Source organism: Symphodus melops (genome assembly GCF_947650265.1).
Source record: "Symphodus melops genome assembly, chromosome: 1".
In the NCBI taxonomy this organism is placed as follows: Eukaryota; Metazoa; Chordata; class Actinopteri; order Labriformes; family Labridae; genus Symphodus; species Symphodus melops.
Genome location: NC_136691.1, coordinates 6257215 through 6284164, shown reverse-complemented (window position 1 = coordinate 6284164; position 26950 = coordinate 6257215). Strand labels below are relative to the sequence as shown.

The 26950-nt window shown below is 39.4% G+C and overlaps 1 protein-coding gene across 12 annotated transcripts in view; it reads left to right on the top strand.

Annotated features, from left to right (window-relative positions):
- The window catches only part of dlgap2b (discs, large homolog-associated protein 2b), an 83561-nt gene that overhangs the window by 23552 nt on the left and 33059 nt on the right, over positions 1–26950 (top strand). For all 12 annotated transcript variants that reach the window (XM_079359733.1, XM_079359731.1, XM_079359729.1 and 9 more), the window contains one exon: positions 22180–23339. In XM_079359733.1, the coding sequence (XP_079215859.1) occupies positions 22180–23339 (1160 nt within the window). The remainder of the gene's footprint in view (positions 1–22179; positions 23340–26950) is intronic.

Here is a 26950-nt window from a genome sequence, read left to right as displayed (position 1 = left end):
TGTTTTTTTATAAATCAGGTTAGCGTTGCGGCTCTATACGGGCGGCTGTGGGGCTCAGTTGGTAGTTATCTCTCAAGAGAATGGTTGGAGGTTTAATCCCCAGATCCTACAGCCACATGTCTGATGTGTCCTTGGGCACAATCCGTAGGGTTAAGTGTCTTGACCGAGGACACTTAACCCCACATGGAGTTTTTCGTCAGAGGGATGTGCATGTCTCAGGTGTTACTGGTTAGGCGTGACCTGTGGTTTAAAGGCGCTTTGAGTAGTCTAGAAAAGTAGACTAGAAAAGCATTACATGAGCTCAAGTCATTTTACCATTCATGTTTTGGCTGGTAATGAGTCATTATTACCCCACGGAAGGTGGATTTCAAGGAAATGCTTAGTGACAATATTTGCTGCAGTAAAAAGATTAATTAGAGAAACTAAATTGCTTTCAGGGATCAATAAAAAAACAACAACATGGATGCCCTTGGGACAAAAATACACAATACTTGCTGCTTTCAACCTAGAATAACAAGAAAATTTGACTCAACTTTTTGTCTGTTCATCATTGTTAGTTTTGTAATGTAAGAACTGCACATGGATTTTTTTTCTAACATGATGTCATTTTTAATTGTGAGTGGGAAAAAGAACACGGGTCATTTGTAATGAATGAAACAGAAATCCAAATGTACATGAATGAGATTAGCAAAGAGTGTGGTCTTTTACCTGCTCTTTTGTAAAGTGTCTCGAGATAAAACTTGTCATTAATTGATGCTATACAAATAATGATTGATTGATTGATAACAGCATGTTTCATTTTAGAAACATGTCTATTCACTGTATATTCTATTAATTGTTTTTGTTTGTAGGAAGTTTGAGTTGTTACTATTTTTTCTTCTGCTACTAACCGCCCTGTCCCTGTAGTTGGTTCTATCTAAAAGTAGCTGCATGAGATGGGTTGACATCGGCGGGTACTCAAAGCCTAAGACACGCAAACAACATGTGTCGCAGAGTGGCTGAAGTGGCGATAGAGTGTCCTCCCACCCAACCCCTTTTTTAAAAATGAACCATAATCCTGGGTAGTTTAGCCCTCTGACTCAATAGCTAAAGTTAGTTAAGACTTGTTATATCGTATCATCCTGTTTAGTGTCTATAAAGTCAGTTCAGAGCTTAATGAATCTTAAGGGCAGTCAGAGAACAGGCAGGTTCACACTAGATTTTGCACTCTAGTTGTGAATCTGAGTTAGTCACATTATCAGAAGTACAGGTGAGCAGAATTATAAACTAGCAGAACAAGAAAACACTAATGTAAATAATGTGTCCCTCAAAACTGTCCTTCAGTGTTATTTAACTTTTAATACTAAAAACTAATTCCTCTCTCTCTCTCTCCATCATTTACTGCATCTCATTATCTTTAAATCTTAGTTAATAACCACATCTTTTCCTGGTAGAAAATCATATTTTGTTGCTTTAGCTACACAAATAGCAGCTACGATGTGAGGACTTGTCCACGATCTAAGGTTTTACTTCAAGTTAGCCACCCAAGAATTTTAGCTTGCATGACGCCTCCTGCTCGAGTCGGCTGGCCTGCATTGTCTAACTCGCTGATATGTCATCCTGAGCTTCCTTACCTAATACTTATGTAATTTCATTAAATTGAAAAATGTTGTAAGCCACAGTCTTTTCTCTGCGACCAAGTCACAAAACATATTGTTATCTGTTCCCACTGTGCATCTTCAAATGAATTAAAGTGGTTTCAGGAAGCTGCTCTCTAAATCATTTTTAAAGTAGATTGAAGGGGATGGAGGATGAGGCATCAGGTTGTAGATGACTAATGACTCTCTGCTTTGTGACCATGGACATGCTGACCTGTGTTTTGTCATTTTTCATGTGACGTTTGTCTGCAACTTCATTTAATGTGCTGCCTGTCTTGGTCAGGACCCTGGTAAAAAATAACTTTAAATTGATAATACTTCATGAATTGTGGTAACAGAAGGGTTCACAAAAAAGCATGTTGTGCTTGTAAACAAATTGTATACATTTAACTACAAGTTGGACCAAAGTATGGATGCAATCTAAACATGTAAAAAAGAAGATTAGAAATGATGTAACGCAACGGCTGACTTTAGCCCTTAACATATGTTATCTTATATATCTGAGTCAACATACAGGCCTGTGTGTTTTGATTTACTGCCTGGGGTTAAAGGCTCACATTAGATAGGGCCCAAAGGCACATTTATGCAGTTTGCTTTAAGGCTCTGTTGATACTTCACACAAACAGTTACATGTCAAACTCTATCTGCTTCTGCTCTCTCCTTGCTGTTCTGTATAATAAAGCAGAAACACCTCAAAAACATTCTGTCACTTCAGGACACAGTGGCATTGCATCAGTGGTGTTTTGATAGTGCTGTGAGTAATCCCAGCGTCCATCGCTGCTGTCTGTAAGCTTCTACTGTGTCTATTTTTCCCTTCTCGGGGGGAAGACAAGGGGCTGTGCAGCTGACAGCCGAGGTCATCACACTTGTTTTATCTGGGCTGACACTGTCACAGGCTTGTACTTTTAAAAATCCCGAAGACGAGGGCTGTAAAGTAACTTACAGCAAAAACACACACACACACACACACACACACACACAAGCAACATTTCCTTTGAGGTACCAGCAAACAAATCCTAAACTTTAAATCCGCAGGAAAAGGCGTTTGATGTTTTGGTGAAAAAGGTGCACTGCTTAGTTCTTCTGACTAATCATTCTATAGAGATGGAGAGCATGCATGGGATGTGAATGACAAGATGTTTTTGAAAGAACCGATGAGAATAAATGAATGACAGTACAAAGTACAGTCAGGTTTGTTTGATCCTAAAAGTCTGTTGGCCTTATATGGCCCGATTAGCATGTTCTTATGGCTCATTAATGTGCCAGACGCTTCAGTGAATGCTGCAGCAGCGTGAGCTCTAATTATCAGGAGGAACAGGATAATCTGTCATAACGACTGATTTGAACATGCGCTCCTCTTGCAGAGTGGATTTAGTATTTGCAAGCTATAAAATTTACTGCTAATATATTGCTTGTAGGTGCATTCTCCTCTCACATTCTCTTGTTTTTTTTGAGACGCTTCGTTCTCTTCAGAACATAGGTACAAAGTTGTAAGCGAGTGCTCCAGCAAACCATCTCTCACAAACATACAGTATCTGTTGTTCCCTAGCAACCACTTGGCATTTTTGTGAAGGATACCCTTATCACTGTATTCAAAAAAAGCCACGGTGAAGGCTAAGTTCCTTGAACTCCTACTGTGGGTGTTTAAATACTGAATACATAATGTCCCTCAGCAAACACCAGGAGGAGTATCGCAGTCGTATTGTTCAGCCAACATTGCTGGAGTCTCTGAGAGAGTTGCAGACTTATTTCCTCTCACTGGCTGCAGAGGAACAAAGTAGTACAGCGATAGACTACACTGTGTAGTCGTAGAGTTAAAGTTAAACTTTCAGCGATCAATAGGCTGTAATGCCTGGAGGCTAGTTTGAGAATGCAGTTGATAGTTAAATGGAATGTGGAACGCCGTGTGGCTAAAAGGTCACGTTATCTACTGCCTGGCATTGTTGTTTGTTCAGAGAGCCTGTAGGAGCCTGCACACGAAGGCAGGCAGAACGAATGCAACACAATGTGACTTTTTTCATACATCTTTAAAGCTTTCTGTGTTGTTTTATTTGTTACACAGAACCCAATCCCTCAGCTGTCAAAGTATTGTATTGTAAGTCAAACCTACTTGAAACATTTTAAATTTACGTTTGGAATTGTTTACTGAATCTCAGTTGCTCGTGGCAAATAAGACTGATAGTCACTGGAATTGTCTTTTTGTATTTTAAGAACCTGATTTTAGTCATCTATTTAAATCTATTCTTCGGGACATTATTAAATAATGTTTATCATTGTATGTGAATAATGTTGATTGTTGTTTTTTCATGGCTGTAGCATAGACAAAGAGCCCAAGCTAAATGTCTGACTTTGTTAGACAAGTCAATCTTGACTCTCTCTTGACAGTGACACATAGTGAAAAAAAACTGTATTTCAAACATTCTTTGAGAATTAGATTTAACACATTTAGTTGACTTTTTTTTAATGTAATTTCTTGTTATTGATCTGGTGACATATGACAGACTGCAATAAGCAGATTTATCTCGTTTCCTCTTGAGACTAGAATAATGATGACGTATTTTTATAGGCCAAACCGGAAGTAATTACACCAGAGGTTCCTACGAAAATTTGGCTATGCGATTTTTGCATTGGATTTTGGATCATCGCTGAAAATAAGCTCTGTGGCAAACAAACATTTCTAATGCATAGCAGTTCTGTTCAGCAGGATAATCTTTACAGATGAACACCATTCATATGATTTTCCTTTAACTGTAATTATCTTCACATCCTCTTAATTTCATTAGCAGTCTGCCTCCAGAGTGTGCAAACTGTGAGACCGCCAAATGAGAGCAAATGAAGAAGAGTCCCAACTCTCCCAAAGACAAATGTCCAGCTTATTGTTAAAAAACAATGTGTTGGTGATAAACAGTGAAAACTTGATCGTGTGGTTTGTCTCTGTAGTGAAATATTCAGAGGCCAGATAGGGGACTCATACTGTGAATCTCATACTGTGGTTTGCTCAACCACTGACAGACCAGAGGACATTGTTTAATGTTAATGTTAATTTAATCTAATTGTATTTTTAGTAGTACAAAGACATTATTGTGAATTAAAAAATATGGGAGAAACATGAATGGCACATCCCGCTCAGTTAGCAGCTTTATTTAAAGGGCATGCAGGGAAAATAAATTGGACTAAATTCAGGTCTGTTCCAAAGTGTCAGATATTTCTCTTTTCCTGTCTAAAGCGGCTGATGAAATTCACACTCTGAAGGATGCATTGGTAATGCAGTGATTTTATTCTGAAGAAATGATTGGCATTCTTTCAACTTGAATTGAGACCACAGTTTATCACTGCAGAGATTTCATTTGTCATAATTTTTTCAATTGAGCTAAATTAAGGTGAAATATTTCACGCTTTTGTTAAAAAATAAATAATGGGAGGCACTTGTCATTTGTCCTGACTTTTGGTTCCATTTTATTCTCTCTTTTTCAACATTAGTTCCCTGTGAGGATTATTAGCATACTGCAGGTACCGCATGGCATCAATCTCAGCTCTTCGTCGTTCCTCTCTACACCCCGTCTTATTTCAAGAGTTCTTTATTACAAAAAGGGTTTGTTGCAAATCCACTCATCCAAGGAGTAGTGGCTATAAAATATGTTAGTGTGTGTGTGTGTGTGTGTGTGTGTGTGTGTGTGTGTGTGTGTGTGTGCGTGAAAGAGTGAAGGTACATGAGAGGAAAATCTCTAGTCTCTAAATGAGTGCGTGTATGCCGTCTTAAATGCAGAGAGAGGAGAACTACTAAATGAAATGAGGGCTGCGCCGCCTTTTTATTTATGCACATGGCGTCCAGCATGCTCGAGTAATTCTGATACATCACTTTCCCTGCGGTAAAATCAATATGTGTGGCTCAAACAGCACTTCAACCCAAAGCATACCTTAGATAAGGCCCCAGATACAGAGGCCGTGTTTCCCTTCATGAAGCTCGATATGCACACCATCAGTAATGCAGGCTACAGGTTGCTTATTTCTGTAATTAATTTAGTCCTGACCTCGCACTAAGACGGCAATTAATCATTAAACAGAACACAAGATTCTAGCTGACTTAGGTCAGCATGGCACACAAGGTAACATGAAGGGATTTAAAACGGTTCTCAGATGTAATTAAACAAGAAAATGTCACAACACCTGAAAATGTTAAAGCCACACTTGTCAACAGCATAATGTTTAAAGATATCTTATGAGCCTGCAGTGTGACAGCGACCAAACAGATGAGCTAAAGAATCAAAAGTGAGAAATAAGCAGGAAGAGAAAGTGATGTTCGGTCTGCTGACACTTTGTTGAGCAGTCTTGGAGCAGTTACATTATGAACAACAGCTCCACAAAAACATTATTTATCTCCTGAAATAGGTAAGTTTATGGATCATTATTGCTGTTTTTTTACACTTAAAACTCTGTAATGATATTACTTAAATGATACTGCTCCATCAACTCTGAATGAAGTATTAGAAGTTAATGGATATAGTTCCTTATTAACGGCACATCTCGCAACGGCACATCTCAAAAACCATCAATAAAGGAAACAAAGGAGAATCTTTTGGCTTTGGTAGGATATTTGTCGTTTTTTATTTGTGACATTGAACTTTATCTTATCTCCCTCCTTTTATTGTTTACCCATATCTGTCAGTATATCAGGCATGTCTTAAATGGAAATATTGTGAATACGGTCAGACTGGTAATATTTTAACAAAATATTTGCCATACATAGCCAGTATGAATTTAAAATGCAACCAGTATTAACTATGGCGTTAGTGTGTAAAGATTTTACTCACATAAACTGTGCAAGCTGCGTCTAATGAAGTCCAGGCTAAGGTGATTTTGTTGTGTGAGGTAGTGTGTCGAGCCATTATCAGGTTCTTGTGTTAAAAAATGCAGTATTTTCGGGGTCGCCGGTAGCGCAGCGGCAGTGCGCGCGTCCCCATGTATTGAGGCTCAGTCCTCGCGCGCGGGCGGCCCGGGTTCGCGTCCGGCCTGTGGCCCATTTCCCGCATGTCTCTCCCCCCTTCCGACTCTATCCACCTTCCTCCATCTATAATAAAGACATGAAAAGCCAAAAAAAACAACAAATCTTTAAAAAAAATAAAAAATGCAGTATTTTAAAATTGTTCCTCTTTTTTTAAGCTGGATAAAACTTCCACTTTCTGACATAACTGTGGTCTTTTGTCAGGGTATCCCACATTGGCAGAGTTTAAAGAGACTTTGAGGAGGAGACTAAAGACTGTCAAGACAATTACATTTTCAGTCAAGCTACTTTTTGAGATCCAGAATGTCAGCTGCTCCTCCCTTGTCTTCTGAGAATTATTTCCTTTTTATTGTGCACACTGATTCACGAGAATTATGCAAATGTTTTCCCACATTCACAAATTAGTTTCATACACTCTAAACCTCTGAAACACTTTTAACCTTTAGGACACTTCACTTCATGTTATTACTATTCATTTGCTATGTGACAATGGGGACGAATACCTGCTAATTTATGCATACAATTAATAACCAGATTTGCACAAGTGCTTTAATTAAAACTATGACAGTGATCAAGAGCCTTCTGTAATTTGATAGAACAGCACAGTATCAAAGAATATATGAGAGAATGGGCTCTGATATATCAGAGGTAAATGCCTCACTTATTAAAACATTCCCCGAAGTCTGTGTTTGTTCTTAGGGATGTAACTCCTGTTAAATCCAATGTATCACTGTGTTTAAACGGTTATCCAGAGGGAATCCCCAACATCATAGTATCACACTCTGCAGAATCACACTGTCATCACCTGTAACGAAATCCAAGAAGATATTTCAAACCCCTGCCTCCATCTAAACCCACTTCTGCCCAACAACAGAATATATCTTGTTCTACTCTCTTCTTTAACAAACCAAAACAGACCAAGAAAAAAAAGGTAAATGTGACGAAATGAGATAAAATGAGACTTTTCCTTTTCTGCCGAATCGTCGTCTCCTTCACTTCACACAGAGATGGAAATACTATAATGAAAAATAAGAATGCGAATAATCTACACACTTTTTAGGCTTACAAAAAAGTTAAATCATTTGTGCGGTGCTACCAACAGATCGTTTTCCTGTTGCACCATTTTGGATGCATCTCCTTCAGGATGTTTGTGTACACCACTCACTCCAATCTGAAGGGGAAAAAATTATAATTTTGGCCCACCCTGAGGGTTTCATGAAAAAACACGTTTTGAGAAAAACTTTACTCCCTTTTGATTAATTAGAGGTAACTGAACCTAATCAGCAGAAGAGCTCAGGGCTTTCCTCGTGGTTTCTAGGATCCCTGGGAGACGAGTGAAAACTAGAACCGTACCAGAAAGGAAAGGCAATTGTGTCACTCTTTGGCAACTCTCCGCACTCTGCAGCAGCTAAGTAGCTTCATGCAGGGTAAGCTTTTTGAAATAAGATGAACATAACTCTGTCACTAATGCTCTATTTGCACAGGACAGACAAAATGTTGGGACCGCAGAGATTTGCAAACATGCAGTTCAAAGATTATGGGCAACTTAAATCCTTCATACTACATCCGATTTTATAAACCCTGAATCATAATATGGCTCTTTTTCTTCACAGTTATTCAGGTCAGGAGAAGGACAATCAGTCCTGTGGGAATTCAGCTGGGTATTGTCCACAACCTCACCATTCGATTTCAATTCTTTGGATCACAATTTGATATTGATCAATAGTCTTCAATATTGATTTAATAATACAGATGACAGGAATACCCAGATAACTCATCACAGTACCTTCTGATATTTGTTAGATAATTGTGTTATGTTTGTAAAGGTTGGGAACAAAGTGACTCAAAAACATGTTTTGTTGTTGCCTTTTTCTTTAATAAACAACGTTCGGGCATCGTAGTTCATTTTACTTCAAAGATATAAAAGGTAGACTTGGAAAACTGTCAGCAAACACAAATATACACAAAAATTAAAGAAAATAGGGAATGCTCCAAAGTGGGAAAAGAGTAAATCTGCTTTCTTAGTTCTGCTTATTTTCTCTCAGTGGGCGTACCGTTTCTGCTGTAGGTGGACTGCTTCATAAACTCTACCCTGCTCGAGCTTATGTGCAGGAGAGTCAACTTGACATCTGTTTCTTTTTTTTTTTTTTTTGTGGCAGAGCTGTAAATGCAAAATATTTTCTCATGAAGTGAGTATTGTATAACACAAGGAAACCCTTACACTCAAGAGGTGAGATGAAACACAGATGCTGTTGAAACCCAACCTCTCTGTCAGGACTGGCACATTTGGATAAATGTCTTTTCAGGGTACTGTTCCTGCGAGTGTTTGATCACACTAATGTTGTTCAAGAAGAAATGACTCAAACAATGAATCAACACCAAAGTAGTTTCAGGTTAAGTCTTTTAATGGACTTATCAATTAGTCAATCAATCTCCCAACAGGAAACAGCCTCAGAAACAATATGCTATTCCTGAGTGAATAATACAGAACAAAGGAGCTTCATGTCTGTAAGATTAGTCTTCTATAATAGCAGTTAGACTCATTTACCACCGTCTTTAACAAGCAGGTGGTGGCAGTTAACATCACCTGTGTATTGTGTAATGTAGTAAGTCTCACAATAGACCCCTCAGGCTCGTTAACAGCTGTCTGATCCTTCAAGTGGAAGGGACAGCGCTGAAGATTTAAAGGCGCTCTCTGACAGTCATGCAGGTGTTGCTGTAGTCAAAGGAATAGAGTCCAGAGGGGATTTCTTGTATTTCCAGTATTTCCTATCTATCTATCTATCTATCTGTCTGTCTATCTATCTGTCTATCTATCCATCCATCTATCCATCCATCCATCCATTCATCCATCCATCCATATATAAACATATATACATATACACATACATACAAGGCCTAGTAAAGGCGACTTCAGGCTAATTTTAAGACATTTTGTGAATATTAAGTCGTATGTTCTTATGTCAAATAAAAATCAAGTTTTGTCTCTTCATTGACTTTTGTACAGTGTGGATTTTGCAGTGATTAGGAGTCATTTTATAAAGGCTGAGTGCTGGTGTATTAACAGAGCAGATGGTGGCGCTGCTGGGTTTTGTCTTTACGCCTGTGTATCAGGTGAGCTTTAGCCTTTAGAGATGTTTAGATGTTGGCTACCTCACCTCTCCCCGCCAAGCAACAGTAAGTCAATGAATGTGATGCATCTGGTGTGTTTAGGTCGGTGCATGTGTAAGTGTGACATGTACATTAAGGTACTCCCACAGTAAAGCCTTAGTAACCAGTCCTAGGATCTTTTGGTTGCAGCTTTCCCTCAGTATCGAGCTGTTTGAACAGCAAAAGAAATACAGTCTGGGCTTCTTTAGGTTCAGGAAACATTTAGATTTTCTCAGTTCAGTGGACTTCTGCATCAGCTATTCATTTTGTCTTAAGTTCTGTTGTTAGGTCTCTAATAAACCCTAAGATGGAACTAATTTGTAACTTAAGTGACATGACAGTGAAGCATGGTTCATTCAAACGAGAAGAACAGACTTGCATTGTCTTGCTCAATGCAAGTCAGAAATGAGATGGAAAAAACCTGCAAACAAGGCCAATAACAGATAGAGAGAATTATAACTTGGTGCAGTTTTTGTTCATTTTTACAGGTTAAAATTATCCTTCTTCACAACTTCATACACCTGATCAACTCTTGAGAATTAAATAAAACACCTTCAGCTATTTGGTATGATAACGTGATTTAAAACATTGTTTCCCATTGGCTTTGCACAGCATCCTTTCATCTCATTGTGTCATATGAAAGTTGGTTGCCACAGCAACACGCTTCAACTCCTACTATCTTTAGGTGTTAGACAAATATCTCCTCCTGGCTCATCCATCTCAACAGCGTCCTGCTGCGACCTCAATGACCCGACTGTAATACTTTATGCTTATGAATAAATGGTGCAACACAAAGCTCCCAGTTTGGATCAGATCAAGGATTTTTATCACGGATCGCATGATGGCTTTTTCAGTTACTGAAACAAATAAAAAGACCTTTATGTAATACCGTTTCCACTCCCCAGCTACACATGACTTCAATCAAAATATTTGTTCATTACGTACAATTCCAATAATTATAATAGAAGCAGTTAGTTAAACCTGAACTCATACAAAAAGGCAGTAACACAAATAAACTGCATTATTTTAAAAACAATATTTGTAACACCCCCATCAGGAACATGGACTTTACAAACACGAAACTAAAATCATCTGGCAAATAACAAGTTAGCTGTAAGTCTTCTTTTCCTAATCCATTTCTTTTCTGAGCTTTGGCTTTGTTGAACACTTAAGTTACACACACTGTTCATTTAGCGGGTGTGTGTGTGTGTGTGTGTGTGTGTGTGTGTGTGTGTGTGTGTGTGTGTGTGTGTGTGTGTGTGTGTGTGTGTGTGTGTGCACAAGCTGCTCCTGCAGTGCATGTTGTTGGAGACAAACAACAAACAGGGTTCGTGTGTTTTGGAATGATATCGTCAGTTTTCGGGGTGAACACAGTGCTCTGTAATGAAGTTTGGATACGTTGACGGCAGCCGACTACAGCAGGTCGAAACATTAACCAAGTGAAGCTTGCAGATGCAGCCACCAGCTGATACGTGCATGATAAATGCAGACAGGGTGAGAGTGAACAGAGAAAAGACAGAGCAGCTTTTAAAGAAAGTCACTTTACACGATGAAATACGAACGTTTCTGTTTGTGTCTGCATCAAATATATGGAACTATCTTTTAAAAATACTGTAAAGTCTTCCTATGTGTTGGGCAGGTCTCAATGGTACCATTACAACGCTGCCTTCTTTTCACTGAGACTCTGAAGAAGGATTTAGCATTACTATTTGATATATGTTACGCCATTGTTCCTAATTTATCCACCAGTCCGTGCTGCCTGAAGCGTGGCAATGATCGGAACGGATCATGGATCAAGCATGCTTGGTAGAGCCGTCATTACAGCTCAGCTTCTCAAACTGACTTCGACAAGCTGGTGCAGGTCTTACTGGTATTTGGGGGAGGAGTTGCCCCACCATCCAACCACCTTTCTCTACCTCTCCTCTCCTCGTCTCGCTCTCTGCTGCAGTAGGTTCAAGACAGATGGAGCGGTGCATGAACAAAACAGCCTAATTAAGAGAGTGGTGCACCTCTGAATTCCCACACGTGGAAACCCTCTTCAGAACTGTGACAGAACATGTTGGCAGCGAGGAAAGAAGAAAACATTTTTTTCAATTTGCGTCATCCATCTTCGCCCCTCAAAATGCAAGGCTTTTACTACTACCTGGAAGCATCACAAAGGAGCTTGGTTACAAATGGGCCATTAAGATGTGCGGTTTCTTCAGCACGTCAACTGTAGTCAACACAGAATGACAATGTGAGCATGAAGGGAAAATAGTGAGCTGCATGGCTGAATACATTTAGGAGCTGTGGATGATTTTAAAAAAGGATCCAAACTGCAAAAACAAGGAAGGTTGGCCTGATTCCCTGACATAGAATTCCTAATTTACATAGTGTGATATTAAAAAGCACCGTAAACAGATTAAACTGCTGTTCTCTTTCAATTCACCAAATTTAACTTTGTCATTTTGACTGAACACTGGTTTCACTTAGTCACATATTTCATTTTGAAATCAATGACAAAAAGTCAGCAGCAAAAAAGTGTTAACTAGAACTGTGTTATCCCCATAGACTATATCTGTTGAGTCAGAGCTGGAGGCGGGATATAAGTCGAACCGTTAGATCGCACTCATCTGTAAATGTCAGTGTAAATATGGACAATGAGCTAATAATCAGACCTATTTAGTTTTTTGTACCTGGCTGTGACCATGTTAATTTCTGCTGTAAAAACATGCTGTTTTGAATGGGTGTGTATGTGACATCCAGGGCTCCTGGAGCCAGCCTCAAGCGGACATTTGACGAACTGCAGGATTTTACACTTTCACATTGGCTTCATTTTTCAAGACTGGAGGTTGCCTGGAAATATTAACAAAGACAAATATTGAACCTTCTTGAGGATACTTTAAACCCAACTGCCTTGAAAAATCTTCAGTGTTTTGATTCAGGGGTTGAGTGTGACCAATTGGATAAAACTCCAAAAGTCTGACATTCATACAGTGCAATTTTCTCAGATGACTAAAAGCTATCATGTTAACAGGGAGCTCTTTGGGGATGCTGCATCAAAATAACATTTGTTTACTCTGTAATATGCCCTGTAATGAAAGCCTTAGGCCCTCTGCTTAAAAAAAAAAAAAAAGAATGGGGAAAAAAACAGCAGAGGAAGCTTTTAATATTATGAAGTAGTGCCAAAGAGGCTGCTGCTTAGTGGTTAGAAAGAAGGAAAAAACACCAAAAAGCAGCTGTATTGTTTGTCATGGTGATTTTACATCTTTATGGTCAATTAAAATGTACTGCAAAAAAAACAAAAAACACAGGGCATAAAATCTGTCTAGAAAGTGATGTTATAAGTGTGGGATAATTTAACACACAGACGTAACATCTTGGAGGAATCTAATAGTACAATTACATCCTAACAATTAAACTTGTTTGACACCTAACAACATTTATGAACACTATAAAATCTGAGTATTGCAGCACATTCAAACTCAGCTCTAATTACTATTGCTGCTAAAACACAACAATGACAATGATAATTGTTTCAGTGTCTGTGTGGGAAAACGAGATGACTCTGCTTAAACATGGTGAAAGCTTTTTCAGTCATCGTCAGTGATGATGTGGCTGCTAGAATCAATGTGAAAATGTTTCATTGTGTCCTTGCGTGCAGCTTTAAAGGCCAGTGTGAGACACAAAGTGGCCAGTGTGTTGATCTGTGCAGAGGTACTGCTGGGGGGTCAGGGCAAGCTGTACCATGCTGATGTCTTTTCACACGCTATAATTAACTTAGATGCCATTCTGTTGAAGGTTTACGTACTGTATGTGATATATAGCAAGAGCACTTTTCATTTTCTTTAGCAACACCTGACATAGAAAGAGGACATTCTCAATAAAACGTCTGCAAAACCCAATTAGGGCGACGGACTGGTTTGATCTTTTATAATGAAGTTGTGGTGGATGTGAGGTTGTTGTAGTTGGATATCAGGACATTTTATTGAACAGTTTATTTGCCTTGTTCGGGCCTGTCCTTATTGTATGAGGGTTTTTTTTATTTCATTATATTTATTGATCTAGATTTTTGAAACTTGTTGTGCCTTTTATAGGAGAGATATAGGACAGTGGATAATAATTTGAACATAGACTTCCTGTTTTGAGGACTACAGCCTACGTACATGAGTGCACACTAAACACAACGCCACTGGCTCCCCAATGGGTTTGCCTTTTGTATGGTTTATTTTCATTACACGTTTTTTATGTTAGTCTCACCAAAGAGTAGGTGTCAAAGATATGAATCAGAGGTTAAAAATGTCTCCACTTTTAGACAGACAATGCACACCATTGTATTGACTATTTTGTTATCCGTTTGCTTGTGACTTAAGTAAAGGTCACCAGTACTACAATATTAATTCAGCTATGTTATGAAGATTGCTAACAATAATAGCTCAACACAAATTCAACACTATTGATTTTAATTTCCATCAGTTTTACTTAAAGTTCTCGTACACTTTCCCCAAGTTTTTTTTCTAAAAAGTCATTTAAATATGTTCATGTCAGTGTTTGAATGTAACTGAATACTCCACACAAGCTAGCAGATCAGAAGTTACACAGTCTGCTATAATTCACACGAGGTTAAACATATCGTACAACACATGTAGAGCAGCATACTCCAAGTGATTCTATATTTCAGAATAATGTGTCGGAGCAAATGATTTTCAGCAGCGGCGTAAACATCCTACACAACCATGAAGGCGAAAGTGAAACAGATGTTTCAATATTCAAACCCACAAATGATGTGAGACTTCATATATGGAAAAATATACAAATGACTATTTTCCATGGAAATGTGTCAACATCTGCTGCAAGACGTACAAACAGCAGAGCCTCCCACATTTGTGTTTTATGTTTCATTTTTTCATATTGTGTTATCAGCCATGCCATATTTAGGTGTATTGCCTGAAACAGCTGATAGGTGAGGATTAGTGCTTGATTCAGAAGGGTAGACTTAATGTGAAAGGGATTATACCTTTTCTGGTCATCCCACATTACTGACTTGACGTCATAGATTCAAATAGAGATCATGAAAGATCATCATCTGACCCAAGATCTGTATGGTTTAATTTAGACCCATTTAAATGTTATCTAGCTCCTCGTGAATTGTTTTTTTTTTACAATACCACTTACGCATGACATGTTTAAAGTTTACACAGATCAACACATGTATTCAGAGATACACTAAGACCCGGAGGAAATGTAGCAGCTTCAAGACTTTATCTTTTGTGTTAAATCAATGTAGTGTGGGAGGCTTAACAGGCTGCTGCACAGTGAGCAGTGATGGACCATAAGCTCCCTATTTGGCATTTTCTTCCACTGAAGGGTGCAGAGAAGAGACTGAGGCTGTGTCCAGGGTGTGTGGCACCACTACAACATCAGCCAGTGTCTGCTGCTGAGGAGAGAGCAGCAGCAGTGGGAGGGAGTGGGCGGGTATATCAAAAGGTGAAATGCAGCCTCTGCTGCAAAGCTACTTCCAATTGAATATAATTTTGTCTCAGTTGCAGAGTCTCACACTCTTTCCTCTTGTGTCCTTTTCACTCATGTTCCTGCATATGGGAGAAAAAACAGAGCAGTTTCCTGTCTCCTTCCGTAGAGTCAAACATATTTGTTCAGGCTGATCCGTTTGCATCCCAAACCAAAGAGAAGACAACACAGTCTCCACTGTTATTTACAAGTGATTTTTCGGTCCAATCACGAACCTCATCGTCGTTGCTGTGGTAACCTTGTAAACGTCAGTAACTGATGCTGATGACTTGTTTTTCCATCCCTAATCATAAAATCCCATTTATCCGTCCAGAATAACTGGAACGCAAAAATCCTGTTTAAGTTTGTCACATCACCATGATGTTTGAATAAAATAAAAAATACATTAAGCCATTCACTTACTCTCGAGAAAAATCTATCTAAATGTCATTCCTATTGGTATCACCAGCTCCTTCTTACCTCACATCTATGTAGTCAAATGCCAGCCTGATATTCGTTTTCAGTTCAGAGCTTGCTGTACAACAAAACTCCTCCATCATACTATAGTATTTCCCACCAACTCCTATTATTCCAGTGAGAAATTAATTGGCAGAAAAATAAGTATATGTTAAAAATGAAGACGGTGCCTAATGTTAAATGTAATGCAATTTGCATCTGCGAGTTGTTCTTGTTGTAGCAATCTTAATTATGATGTGCCATTCTGTTGATTCATGGGAATAGGAACACCAAATCAAAGGCTGTGAAAAGTGGCCAATTAAATTGTAACTCTGTAAAGTTATCCACACTTTATTAAGACTGTTTATACTTTTACATAAAGGTTGAAATTATTTAGTTTTTTTGTTGTGGGTTTGTTCCCCGAAGCTCCTCATGTTTTCAACAGCTTTGTTCGTGGTACCACTTGCAGTTCAAATACACACAACCTTTACAGCCCTGTACAGTTCTGTCTCCAATAAATATTCAACACTAAAGCACTTTCTTTGACACTGCCTCCCAGGGTGAGAGATTATGGTTGATCAAAGCTTGCAGTTCTTGCTTGTGATACTTATGTCAGCTCCCTGCTTGTAATGGGTCTCCAGGATTTCATTTGGATCAAGGCTTTTGTTTCTCCCCAAAAACGTTGATGCTAGTTTTAAACGTAAGGGTCGGGGCTAGTGAAAAATCTGGGCAAGATAAAGATGATTGATTTAAAACGGATATTTTGGCTTCATATACAAACTATCTGAAGGATATCATTTTTAACAGCATGATTCATACTCTACAGTTTGGCTGCCTGTTGCTCTTTTCTTCCCTGCGGCATTAGCTAGATGCGCATTGGTGTGGAGGAGGAAGGCCTCATTTATTCCAAGTTATGCAACCATCTTGGGAAATGCTGGCCAGGCGTTGACTGTAGCATAGCGGCAGAGATTTAACTTAGCAGCCAGCAGCTCAATGGTTTCCCAGAGAGCAGAGCAAGCAGAGAGGCTTTCCCCGCTCTCTCTTTTTTTTTCTCTTCCACTCCATCCCTAACCCCCCCCTCTCAATGTGTGAAAAGGAAAGATTTTACCGGCTGCATCAGGTGCTGACAGAAGCACATTTAAGGTAGAGAGGAAAAGGCCTGTTGATCATGCACAACAATAGCTGTTGCATAAGCAATGATACAGGAAAGCTCTCATCAATGTTTCATGGACTCCCGATGTGAGGTCTTAAAGGGCCAGGAGGGAGTATTTTCATCTTTTAGAATCTATTGTTCTACTGAAGAAACAAAAAAATCAATAATTACAACACAAAGCTTTTTATTCCGTACGTGTGGTTCAGCAAAGATTGTTACCTTTATAAAAAGGTTTTGTTAATATTTAATTTCTGCCTACAGTTATGGATTTAACAGTTTGATTGACATTCATACCATGACTGAATGTAATCTTCTTGACTGTGAATGTAATATTCTGAAATGTGCCCAACACCGTAGAACAGTAACAAGCTTTCTTGCTTGTCTTGAAAGCCTTTCAGAAGTTTAATTCACTCCCCTCGGAAGTCCATCAATCTTTTCCTTTGCCTCTGGTTTCAGCTCTTTTTGTACAGTATGCTAATCAGATTATAATGTCAGCAGACTCAGAATTGTTCACAGATGTGCAACTAAGGTTTACACCTACATAAAACAAGTGTTCTTGCTCACTGACAGTTTTCTTTGAAAGCTGCAATGCAAGACAATCTATTGGTCACTGATAAGATTGGTAAAAGTGCACTCTCCTAAGGTATTTTTCTGAAAATTCGAAAAATGGCGTTCCTTCAGATTTGAAGTAATGCATCATCCGATCTGGCAAAGTGAAGAATACAGGTAACGTTTAGAAAGGCTGAGGTGCAGGCTAGTTTTCCTTTTGACACTTTAAGCACTAAGAGAAACCGGTGAAATTGTAGAATCAGAAGTAAGTGCTGCGTGGAAGTCTGTTCAAAAAGCACTAGAAACACTCCATGGTTCACCTCAGGCGGATGAGCTGGAGGCTAAAAGGTGCTCCGTAGTTGCATCAGCTCATTCTAGGGAGAGTAGGTGGTATTGTCCAAGATAGAATATCCTTCCCTTTGCTATATTGCCAGCAGGGTATCTAGACTCAGGCCAATGACACAGCTTGCTTTTTTTTCCCTTTTTTTTTTTTTTTTTTACCTGACTTTGAAAATATTGTGGATGTTCTCCCTTGCACTAAGTTTTAAAAACAAGACATTATATTACTTCTATACAGTATGAGCTACTGAACCAAAAGTTATAAAGTTAATTTCAGTATTTCATTTTTTCGTCTTCTCTCTTTTCCTTCACAAAGGACTTTTGCCAAATTGACTCTCCTTGAAATGAATGAGTTGAAAGCTAAAGACTCCAATCTGGGTTGAAAGATTAGTCTCCATACAGCTTATTATGGAGTAATCAAACCACCTCTAGAGAGAGCATGCAATCAGAATGCTGTGTTGATTGGAGGCCAAAAAAAAATGCAGATGGGGCTGAAGGTGATACAGAAAGAACTCGGAGAGGGCTGCAGATGTTTTGTATTTTTGGGAAGGATAATTTTGGATTCACAGTGTGGCCATAAAGTGGTAGATGTGTCTGTCTGGCTAGTAAGCTTGCTCCTGGATACTTAAACAGTCAAATTCACAGGAAGCCAAAAAATGCTATTGGTTTAGTCGTTTTATCGTCTCAATAATTTGCACAAGTGACGTGTCTGTTTCAAACTGAAATATGAGTCAGCAGTGTCACCTCATCACAATGATTTCATTCAATACCAGCCTGTGGGCTTTGTGCTGTGAGCTGTACACCTGTAGCACAATGACAAACACAACATGACCAGAGCACCCAAAAATACAAACAGAGCCCAGGGTCGGTGCAGATTCAAACAGACACTCTATTGGATTATAAGTGAAAATTGAGAGGAAATATTTTAAAATGGTTAATTTTGTTGCCTAAGCCAGAGTTACTCAACTGATGGATCAGTTGAGAACCATTGGCCTAAGCAACAGGTTGATGTCATGTGCTTTGTAAGAGTAAATCTGAGGGATACTAAGCAGATTCTTAGAGAGAAAACAGAGAGCTATAATGTTAGAAATGAGAAAAAGAGAGTAATACAAAAGAGTATTCACTGTTCATTCACTATTATGACCATACACTAATCTTCTGCTTACCTTAGTCACATGCTGTTTTAAAACTAATCCAAAAATAGCATCCTCAGCTAAAATGCAGAAGAATTAAAGGCCCTTTAAAGAATCACAGCAGGGTCAGATGTCTTCGGAAGTACAAAGTAAAAACAAGATAACTAGAGGAAGACTTAATCGTAACAGTATAACACCAAGTCAGTTAAACTCAAGCAATATCAAATTTTCCATTTGGGAAGCAGAGCTAATTGTGAATAGATTGAACCTGGAGTGTAGTTACCAAAAGAATTAAAATACGAGGACATAATACAAATGACAACAATAACTACGATCATTCAATGGTTTTAGAAGAAAGTTATAGGTTAAAAACCTGAAGCACATCAAATCCTACAGATAGTAGATCTTAAAGATTACTTGTCTTGTTTATCTTTATGTGAAAGGTCGGTCATGCAAGTCTGGGAATCCTTTTGGACAGAGACATCTAAAATCTGAAAGACGAATAAAATGCATCCAGAAAGATGTGTACACAAGTCTTGGTTGTTTCGATTTTTTCCCCCAACCTTGTGCCTTCATTAATTTGAATAACATGCAGCGCAATGCCATTTGTTAACAATTCAACAAAGACAGCAGTCTGCTTCACAGATGCAAACTGTATACATCTTTTTTTTTTTGAGGCCAGGATCCATCCCGTGCAACCTTGAAAAACACCACTACAGTTCTTAGTTTTTTTTGTTTTTTTTTGCAGTGGTTACCATGACAACTGTGCATTTCATTCCTGGCTCCTTTGAAATGGTGTGTGAGATCCGAGATCCCAAATGTTATGTAACAGGATGTGTGCACTGTTCCAGACTGGGGTTTCCTGCTGCAGAGAACTTAAAGTAATTAATTACAGGGGAATGGCAGACACCCAGGGCGCTTTAACTTTGTCTCCCTTCTTACCTTACAGCTTTTATCACTCACTGGCAAGATGTCGGCTGTAATTGGTATGCATGAAGCCTGCGAGATGACAGATGCTTTTAAAGAAGTTTTTCACATTAGGATATTTGTTGAAAAGTCTATTGCGGATGTGTCCTGTTGTATCTTGACAGGCCACAAGAGAGCAGAAAGAGTGTTTGTGATTTGTTGATGTGTCATGAAGGAGGAGAAGGAAAATAACACACGATCTCAGTCGTTCCGCAGGGGATGGCCAGCAACTATTAAAATGTGTTTTGTTTTCTTACAAGAGGCTCGGCTCTTGTTTTGAGTGTTAGAAAAATCCAAACTGAAAAGAAGAGCTCAGAGTGTAAAACACAACACCAACTGTCAGTCTAACTTCCAGTTTTGAAGAAGAGAAAGATTGCAGATGGCATTAATGCCTCAGTTGTTATTTATCATTTGTTTCTGAGTCTCACAGCATTACCACTGAGGTATTACCAGCTGCAGAACAGATCCAACTGGCTTACATTATCTCTCAAATACTAATTATAAAAATCTTCTGTTGCATGCAGACACTGTGCCCTCAGAGCTTTGTAACTGTAAGTGCAGGTCTGTTGTTCATTTGCCACAGATTATAGTGGCCCCAGGATTACTCTGAGGAGTTGAATAATACAACTCTCATTCTGTACAACTATACATTCTCCATGCTCAGAGGTGACGCAAACAGAATTGACTCTATTATAAAATATCCTAGGGAAGGGAATGAATGTAAGGGAATTGTATACTTTTTGTACCGTGCATTCTTCTCTAATTTGTGTTGTTGAAAATAATCAACAATAAGAGCCATGCACATATTCATGCAGTGTTGTTCACACATCATAAAGAAAATACAACAGAAGGCTGAGCAGCATTCAGTGTTAAAATAGGCAAACTAAGTAAAAGAATTTTTGAGGTTATGCTGAACGTTTTGGCCTTGATATAAAAGTTGTGAAATTCGCTCTCCTTAAAGTTGTATTCAAGTTGTACAAAGTTTTTTTTCACTATTTTTTTATTTTTTTCCTTCAGCGTCCAGTGATGTGCACGACTCATCTCAAGTAATTGTAGCAAATAAAAATTGGTTTACCACTGCAGGGCTCGAGAAATAATACTCTTATCACAGATTCCAGAGTTGTTAGCTCAATTTGTGAGATTCAGCTCCCAATTTATAAGACTGCTTTGGGTTAGGTTTTTGAACCTTGTCTTCCTTTGAAAGCTCGTCTTGGATGCTTGAAGCAACTGTTGTTTGCATTTTTCAAAGTGGTAGCCTAATGATTTTCAACGAGTGTAACAAACTTGACGGAGTGAGCAAACTCCAGGTGTTTAAAGTGAATTATTAAAGTTAATGTAAAAGGGGTATAGTGTATTGATTTATTATCTGATATAAGCTTTAATTTTTTTTTACTCAAACCATTTTTCAGTGTTCTTCTGATTGTCTTTTCGTATTTTCAATGTTGTCAATTTATTTCTGTTTGTCTATTTATTTTTGATCTTACACTCAGGAATTATGAACATAATCGTATCAACACTATTTAGTTTATACCCACTGACCCTGTTGTATTTTTCTCACGTACTCTCTTTGTCATCCTTTTTTAGAAATAAAACTCCACTATACCTCTACACTACCAATAAAACCACTTGTGTGTGAAAACATTCCAATGGATTATTCAGATCACTGTAGCTTGAAAGAGAGAATCAGTAATCTATGACAAATGACACATTATAAGTAAACTCTGGTCCACTGAGCCTTAAAATCTCCAAGCTGTTTTATGTGCAGGAATGAACCGCTTGTCTTCTGATAAGATGAGATTCGAAACGTAGTGTGTCGTTAAGTACGAATACATAGCCAATGCCTGTAGAAGTGAAAGGACTTCTACCTGACTAAAAGGATAAATGGATCTCCTCTCTGCCTTCATTTGATGTTCATAATACACTGATCAATGCTTTTCTTTTTATGCTGCAAGTGAACCTACACTTCAGATTTAATAAATGAACGTGACAACCTGAGTTAGCTTCAAAGCTCTGTATGAGCGTTCATCCTTACAGGTCCCTTTGTGTTGAAGTGTGAAATATTTAAATACATTTACATGCACATGCACATGTCTGTATCTTTTGACGGATGAATTTGAAGAGTATCCCATGAGTAGTCTTAATCTGTCATGTTCTTGCTTGTAATAGTTTAGAGAACCACAGTAGCATTTCAGCTTAAGGGGACTTAGACAGGACAAGGAATTACTCTTCAGGATTTTTCTGAAAAATTGTCACTCACCGTGTCTTATTACTTTGTGTTCTGCTTTTTCCCCCCCGTTTCTGAAACAGACCAGAAGTTTCCACATTGGTCCCCGTCTCGAAAGTTCAATGAAGGCAGACGCGTCCCTCCAGCTAGGAACATGAAGGGGTTATCGGGCAGCCGCTCCCAGCACCAGATCCCTTTACCCTACGGCTTGGACTATGACCCGCACGTCCATGACGTCCATGCTCACCATGGCTCTGAGTCACGCCACTCTTCCTACCTGCTCAGCCCCACAGAGAGCTGCCCCATGGACTTCCACCACCGGTACTCCCCGCGGAGCTCAATCCACTCTGACTGCATGATGATGTCCCCTGTCATGATGCCCCCGGCTGCTACATCTGACCACATTTCCAGCAGCACCTTCCCAAGAATGCACTACAGCTCTCAGTATTATGACTCAGCCACAAGGGACGACTGCGCTGCCATCACAGCCTCTGCCACTTCCCCAGCTGTTGCTGCTGCCGCCGCCGCCGCTGCCGCCTCCTCCCATCTCTCTGGCACCAAGAGCAACCGCCTTCCCGCTAACCTTCTCGACCAGTTTGAGAAACAACTGCCACTTCATCGCGATGGCTTCCACACGTTACAGTACCAGCGCACCTCCACCACCACTGAGCAACGCAGCGAGAGTCCAGGCCGTATCAGACACCTTGTTCATTCTGTCCAGAAGCTCTTCACTAAGTCCCACTCCCTGGAGGGATCATCCAAGATGAATGGCACAAAAGGTGATATGATGGGAGGTGGAGGAGGAGCAGGGAGTTATCACCATCATGGCCACCACTCGGTTAAACATGGTAGCAAGAGGAGCAAAAGCAAAGAACGAAAGCATCGCTCAGGTGGCTGGTGGAGCTCCGACGACAACCTGGATAGCGACAGCACGTACCGCACACCCAGTGTCATGTCCAGACACCATGGGGAACATGTCAGCCACTGCTACCCTGATTCCATGCACAGCCACCACTTTGGAGATCTGTCACTCAAGACCTCTAAGAGTAACAATGATGTCAAGTGCTCTGCCTGCGAGAGCATGGCCATGGCCCCCGAGGGAAAATTCATGAAGAGGAGCTCCTGGTCGACACTTACAGTCAGTCAGGCAAAGGAGGCCTATAGGAAGTCATCGCTTAATCTAGAAAAACCCATGATGCATACAGACCTCAAGCCTTCAATGCGTACATGTCACTACCTGCAGGTGAGTGGAACATTATTTAATTGAGGTTGTAAATGCAAGGAAGCTCTGATCAAAAGTTGGATCAGGGCTTAAATTGTTTCTGTGTGGTCAATAGAATGAGAGCAACTGAAAGTAACCTTCATGCTTGTGTCACTATATACACTACCACTGGTTTAGGTCACCCTGATAAACCCTGAATTATGAATTAACTGATATATACAGTATATATATTTGAGAGGGAGCCCCTTGTCTGTGCTGCTCAACACATCTAATATATTTATAGGGAAATTCTCCATGGGCCATTTAGGGGGATTCTTGTCATTGTTTAAATGTTGGTGGTCAACTGAAGACAGTAAAAGCTGACTGACAACATCACCTGTCTGAATTATAACAAAACAAAATAACCATCAATATCCATATCGATGTCCTTCGGAGGAAAATGTAGTGATCCATGTATTCAAGACATAAGCTGCCAGGGAGCTCTTTAAGATTCCAGCTTTTGTTACCTATCGTTGTTCTCCTAGTCTCCTAAGGGCAATTACAGTGCCCCACACCGTAGGAGAAGTCAATAAATTTAACCAGGATTGTCTTTTGTGTGGTCGCCTCAGGGGCCTTTTGTCTATTAAGGTGTAGAGAACAATTGAGTGGATCAATGTTAGAGCGGAAGACACTGTGAATGAAGGGCTACCTGAGATAAACTGCAAAGTAGACAATTGTCTCATATTATGTTCATCCTCAGCCGAGATGGTTCGGCACTTAAATAGAAATATATTTTGTTAAATATGGCTTCATAGGTCGAAGTCTTTATTGTCAGACAGATACTTTCATCCATTAAGCTAAAGGTGCAAGCTTCAAAGTATACTAAAAAGACAATTGTTTCATGTCTCTTTGATTTAATTCAGTTATTCATATTCAGAACCTCGCAAAATGTGTTATGTGGACTGACTCACAGGTAGTGCAGATCAAGAATATTGTAAAAGAACTATCAAGTCATGAAGGTAATTCAAGTTTGTCAAGAGGGATTTCCATCCCCTGTTGTTTGTGAGCTATGATGTAAACCTACTTATATTGCACTTATTCTGCAGTAGCCTTCTTTCATGTTTTCCTTTTTGCAATATCTGTGTATATTTACCAACAATGAGACAACATTGTTTAAGAAGAGACTTTATAGACAATGTGTCTCTGTCTGTTTACCTTCACCTGCAAAGCACGTCTGCAGGATAAAGAGAGGATGGAGGTCGTCCACGAGTTTATGGAGCTTAGATGATGATCTTAAAGGCCCTGGACAACCAAATCCACAGAAAGCTTCATTTCAGTTTCTAAAACTCTGCTGACATGCAAAGTGTGCAGAGTTAGTTCTCAGATTTATTTCAAACCAATTATAAAACATAAAGTATACACGCATGTTCCGCCTGATGATGTGCCTGTCCGCCCTACTCAGTCTCCCTGACTGGTTAACTAGTTTTGTCTGTAAAACTCTGAGGCTTTGCCAATCGGCTCCGTCTACCACCTGGAGCGTTGCCCTGCCTCCTCCTGCCCACTGAAAGCCAACAGATTGTCAAGTTGTGCAGCTCAGCTGGTCCCTGGTAGTGTTGGAATTAGGTTTTTATTCAAACAAATCCAACACTGCACAGCGTTTATTTTTCAAACTGTCTATCAGCATGTTCTTTTGTGTGGATGACTTTGCCATAATGAGGGAGAAAAGATGTTCCAAGTGGCCTCGCCAGCTCCAGTAGTTGTGATTTTTACTCAGATCTTTGACTTACATTTTGATATCACATTCAAATTTGTTTATTTTTCAAGTCAGCTGTACAGAGACTTTAAACAGACACAATTTGAGACTTGTCTCAAAATTAAATAGTAACTCCACCTCACTTGTCGGTTAGCTTGATTTACTTTTGAGCCACTTTGTTCCAGACAATCACCGTGTCTCCCCCTGGCATTGCAGCTGTGAGTGACAGCTGGCCTTAAATCATGAGCATCCCACAAGCTTCAGAGATATGTGACACGTTTGCTGTTTTGAACATTATTGGTTTTGAAAAATCTAGACCCGAATAAGAGATGATCCAATTTCAAAGGGGGTAAAAGTCTTTTAACCACACTTTTACAGTAGTTGTCTTCGGTTCAAGATAAATTCCTCTCCATGCTTTTTGAAGTCTTGCAGTCTGATGCTACGTGAGAACACAGTTTCAAAGATGGCAAACAAACTGCAGATCTTCACGTGCTATGTGGGCAGACTGACTCTGTCAATACAAAGGCTCTGTCAAAGCTCAAGCGACAGCAGGAACCGACCCTTCAACTGCCAAAATGGCGAAGGCACATTTGTACAGGCATCATGGTCAGAGCTCTGTCAACTCTTTTTGTTTTTCTGTAATATTATTTTATCCACCAAAAATGAGTCATCTACTGTCATTAACTTGGTCAGGAGAAAGATACAACCTCATTTATTTATTCAAAAGGATAAAGCCTGAAAGACAAAAGGTGAAAAAAATAACCTCTTAGCCTGGTTCCAAAATCTTGATGCATGTTTTGAATGTGATGAGTGTCCAAGCAGACCAGCATTTTGGCAATATTGGTTTAGGCCCCAAAAGTCCCATATTGATCCAGCCCTAGAGTTTAGCCTTGTTCTTGTTTTCTCTAACAGAGATTTTCCCAAACATCTCTTAAGGTTATCTGGTGTCTACTGTGTTTTACAGCAAGACACCATAACAAACATGTCTCCGTGGGCACCCTGCACTGAGTGCAGTAATTTTAGCCAAACTGCCACATCCTGCTCTTGCTTACTGAAGTATCAAAAAGTAAATGACTTTAGAATTGATTAGATCTCATGATCACAATAGACACATCTTACTACTTGCCAAACATTACCAAGTACACAGCAAGTAGAAGTTACAAGGCTCATTCAATTTGGAAAGCATGATTGTTTGCAGTTCTTACAGGCGAGATTTTTTCTTGCTAGATTCACAATTTGTGTAATGTTTGCTGGTTAAAAGATGCCTTGGGTTTGTGTTATTTACACAAAGCATTTGTTGGGATTAGTAGCATCATGGCGTTAGGCAGCTTGTCTGTCGAGCTGCCTCTGAGAAGCACACCTTAATATATTCTTTCAGATAGGGCATCAGATGGGAGTAGCAATGAGGGAGCTCATGAGTTTGTGCGATGCTTTCATGAGTGACGGCTGCCTTGCTTACCACAGCTCCAGATGATTAATGGTGGTACATTAGGGGGAAAATTATTTTCTAAGGCTTGATTAATTACGTTTCCGAAAATATAGATATATCATTCCATTCACGTAGCGGAGAGGATAAATATATGCACAGCAGATTGGAGGGTTGGAATGAAAATAAGCCAACTGTTATGTGACTTTTATGTGTAGGGCGTAGTGTGGAGATCTTTCTCTCGCAGTTGAACATAAACAGGGCTTCTTAATAGGGATGGGTATTAGTACTTGTTATAGGGGAGTATTTCACTACTCACATATCTGCGCACATATTGTTTTAAGCATTAGTAGTTCGACTCAGTTAGCGTTACTTGTGTTACTTTTTGACTGGCAGCGCTCATTTTCAAATAAAAAGCAAAATAGTTCAGTGTTTACAAATTGGCCCTCGATGCTCGACTGTTCTCAGTTGCAA